At 42.8% G+C, this 3,653-nt stretch overlaps 1 protein-coding gene across 1 annotated transcript; it reads right to left on the bottom strand.

Annotated features, from left to right (window-relative positions):
- Nucleotides 1-555: 555 nt before the first annotated feature.
- On the bottom strand, nt 556-2,981 carry LOC149160371 (uncharacterized). Its single transcript, XM_089434602.1, has 2 exons — nt 1,754-2,981; nt 556-1,574 (listed from the first exon to the last, which is right to left on the bottom strand). Exons 1-2 carry the CDS (start codon nt 2,979-2,981, stop codon nt 556-558), a joined length of 2,247 nt encoding a protein of 748 aa, XP_089290728.1.
- Nucleotides 2,982-3,653: the final 672 nt, after the last annotated feature.

The following is a 3,653-nucleotide window of genomic DNA, read 5'->3' as shown; positions in this document are numbered from 1 at the left end:
TACCATCCATTATCTGCCGACCTTCTACATAACCAGATTTCTCGGGCGAGATAATGAGAGGGAGCAGAGGTTTCAGCCTGGTAGCTATAACTTTTGAGACAATCTTGTAAATGATGTTGCAGAGAGCAATCGGTCTGTACTTGTCTGGAGTATTGTATTCCTCTTCCTTGGGGATTAAAGTAATGAAGGTTGTATTCAACCCTGGGTACATCCATCGTAAAGTGTGAGATTCTTCAACAACTTGCCAGACTTCCAATTTAATAGATCCCAAAAGTTATGAAAAAAATTGGAGGTGAATCCATCCGGACTCGGTGCTTTCCCTACTTTCAACTAATGCACAACATTTTCAACTTCCTGCAGGCTTGTGGGCTTAAGGAGAAGAAGATTATGCTCTTCTGTAATAAGTTTTGGAATGTTCCTTAGAACTTTGTTTATAGCAGACATTCTATCTATGCTGGGTTCTTGATGAGCTTTTTTGAAGTATCTGAGAAACTCATCTTCAATGCCTTCATGCATCTCAATTCTGTCTCCCTGCTCGTTTTTGATGTGGGAAATTTAATTATTCATTCTGCATTGCACTGTGGTCTTGTGAAAGAATTTCGTATTTTTTTCCCCATCCTTAAGCCATTTGACCCTCGATTTCTGCCTCCAAAGAGTTTCCTCCTGTTGTGCTCTATCTAGGATTTGGGATTCGATAGCTTGTTCCTGCTTTACAAGTTCCTCAGAGCGTCCTTCTATAATGATCCTTTGCTGAACATTCTTCATTTCTTGATTGAGGGCTGCCTGTGCTTTGAAAATATTGCCAAAAGTGGTATGATTCCAGTGTTTAATTTCTCCTTTAAGGTGCTTTAGTTTCCACTGGAATATAGACATCTTAGTACCACTAGAGGGATTAAACTTGAGCCAAGTTGATCTAACAAATTCATTGAAATCCGGATGAGTTAACCAAAAAGCCTCAAACCGGAAGGGACGCCTGATACTGTTGCCTGGACGGTTCCATTGGAGAGCTATGGGCCAGTGATCAGAGCCTGATACTGGAAGGATGGAAGCAATGAATTCCCCACCCAGGTGAGTTGCATTGTCTGATATTAGAAATCTATCGAGACGTGAAGCTATTTGTTGCAGTCCATCTCTTTTGTTGTTCCATGTGAACATGCCATTATTAGAAGGTAGATCTACGAGCCAGTTGTTTTGAATAAAGTCCTTTAGAATGTTTCCATCTCTCTTTCTCCTGCTTCTGCCTCCCTGCTTTTCCTCCATTCTTGATATCATGTTAAAATCACCTCCAGATATCCAAAGCGGGTATAGCCTATTTGAGTTAAGCTCCGATAAGGTATCCAAGATTTCAGCTTTGTGTAAGGTTTCCTGAGGGAAATACACATTAGTCATATGGCCATGGGTATTGGTGCCGATTATATGAAAAATTGCTTGGATGAAGTTCTTGTTTGCATGTATATTGTCGAGTTGAATTACTCGTGCATCCCAGAGAATAGCCAGTCCTCCCGACACCCCTTGAGCATCAACAACTGTTACTAGCCCTCCTGGCCAGGCTTTCGCTGCTATTTTTTCCAAGACTGTTGAGTTACATTTTGTTTCTTGCAAAAAGAGTATATTTGGTTTTTCCTACATGAGCATATTTTTTAGTAGTCTACCTTTCCTTGGGCTATTGAGCCCCCTAATATTGCATGATATCAGCTTCATTGAGAAGGGTTGGGATTGACATTGAAGTACTTGGTCAGCTTGGCATATCTACCTGACTCAACTAGCACTTCGCCTATCTTGATGGTTCTTTCGAGGGTGGTTTTTCTTCCTCGCTTCTTGTTGTCTTTGGTGATGAACTTTTGATTCCATTGACTTCCAATCTGGACTCCTAGAGAGTACTTCTTTTGTGCGCGATTGAGGACCTCCACCAGGTTGTCCACTTGCCGGTCTGGTATTTTGTCAAAGTTTCCTGTCTTGCATGCCTGCTCGAGTCCTAGAATATCCAGTTCACCAATATCAATATTCTCAAGGTCTTCCTCCATGATCTTGGGTTCTTGATAGTCTTCCTCTCTTTCCTTCAACGCCTTTGTACTGGGTTCAGGATTATCGACTTCCATTCCTTGAAAGCTCCAGGCCTGAGTTTTGGTTTGGGAGTTATGGGCTAATTTTTCGAATAAGTTTTCCCCTGGCTGCAGTGAAGTCCCATCCAGCTGCTCTTTGCTGGTTTCCTTGTCATTTTGAGGTACATTATCAGAATCTTGCCCATCATTACTGGCCAGAGTAGCAAAGTTGTTTCTCGTAGAAGGTTTTGACATGTTAACTTGATTGGTCTTGGTATTGGCTGTCAATTTCTTATGCCCTCTTCTGCGGTTTACCACTTTGGTAAATCCGTCAGACACCTGATTGTCTGAGTCCATTTGAGGAGGGGGTTTCCTGTTCAGAGGACAATCTCTGTAGAGGTGTCCTAGGTCATGGCATTTCCTGCATCTAAACGGTACATGCTCATAATCTATTAGCTGAATCCATTCAATATCTTCATGGAAGAGACTTACCGTATCTGGCAAGGCTTGCTTGAGGTCCATATAGATGCAGATCTGGGCATATGATGTGTATCTGCATAATTTTGTTTCCCCTGCAGCCTTGACGAATTTGCCCAGAGCATTTCCAATCTCCTGGAGGGAGCTCTCTTCCCAGTATTCCCATGGGAGCGAATACAGCCTTATCCAGACAGGAGCATAGCTGAGTTCTTCCTTGTCTGGATTGAAGCGTTCAACCCACCCTTTGAGATATAGACCTGCAGAATTGAAGAAGTAAGGACCCCCATCCAGAATCCTGTTGCGATCTTCCAAGCAGTTGAAAACAGCCGTAAAAAACCCCTTCGGTCCTAGATGCAGAGTGATGTGGCCCTTTGGGTTCCATTTGGAATTTATCCAGCTCCTTAGCGCTTTCTCCGTTGGCCATATTCCAATAAACTTGCCAATCAACACATCATCCCTCATAAACTGTATTCTGGCATTGATTCGATGACTGGGAAATTCCACTTTTGGCCTATGAGTAGCCACCGATCTACATGTGGAGGAACTTGCTTTGGTTTTGTCTTTCTGATCTTGTTCATTGTCCTGTTGCTTGCTACTGTTCCTATTGTCCTCATTCTGTCTGTCTTCCTTGTCAGTATCTTTAATTCGCTACTTTTGGCTATCGTTTTTTGGGGGAGGTGCATCGCCCTCCCCTTGAGGGGGCTACATGTTCCTTCGCACTATGGCAGGACCACGAGACCTCCGATCCGCCCAGGTTCTGTCAAGGCTGAGCTATGTCAGTGGAGCCTACCATAGCAGGGGCTGCAGAAATCCTAGGACGAGTTGTAAAAACCCTAGTTCGCTGCTCCCGATCCCTCGCTCTCCTTTCAGCCCCTTGGTCATGATGTTAATACACACCCCTAAATCCATTAATGTATTTGAATTTTTTTGATTTGGATATGGACAGTGATAGTGGGATTTCTGAGATCATCATATTTGACAACTGCATCCCCCCCATAATTAAATTAGATAATTTACCCAAACCATGAATAGTAGGTGTATACTTGGGCTTTCTCCCTAGATTTCTAAGACACAAATCTTAAACAATTTTGGCATAAATTGGCACATCTCTTATTGCTTGTAATAGTGGAACCT

Source organism: Pinus tabuliformis, chromosome 5_2 (genome assembly GCF_031772625.1).
Source record: "Pinus tabuliformis cultivar Carrire ecotype Pingquan chromosome 5_2, CPIR1, whole genome shotgun sequence".
Lineage (NCBI taxonomy): Eukaryota > Viridiplantae > Streptophyta > Pinopsida > Pinales > Pinaceae > Pinus > Pinus tabuliformis.
The sequence above is the reverse complement of the archived record's forward strand: the minus strand, read 5'-3'. Positions and strand labels throughout refer to the sequence as shown.

Coding starts and splice junctions, on each gene's coding strand:
- LOC149160371 (XM_089434602.1), bottom strand. CDS start 2,981: ATGAGGGATGATGTGTTGATTGGCAAGTTTATTGGAATATGGCCAACG. Junction 1,575..1,753: donor CGAAGTGCTAGTTGAGTCAG/GTAGATATGCCA, acceptor GTAACTCAACAG/TCTTGGAAAAAATAGCAGCG.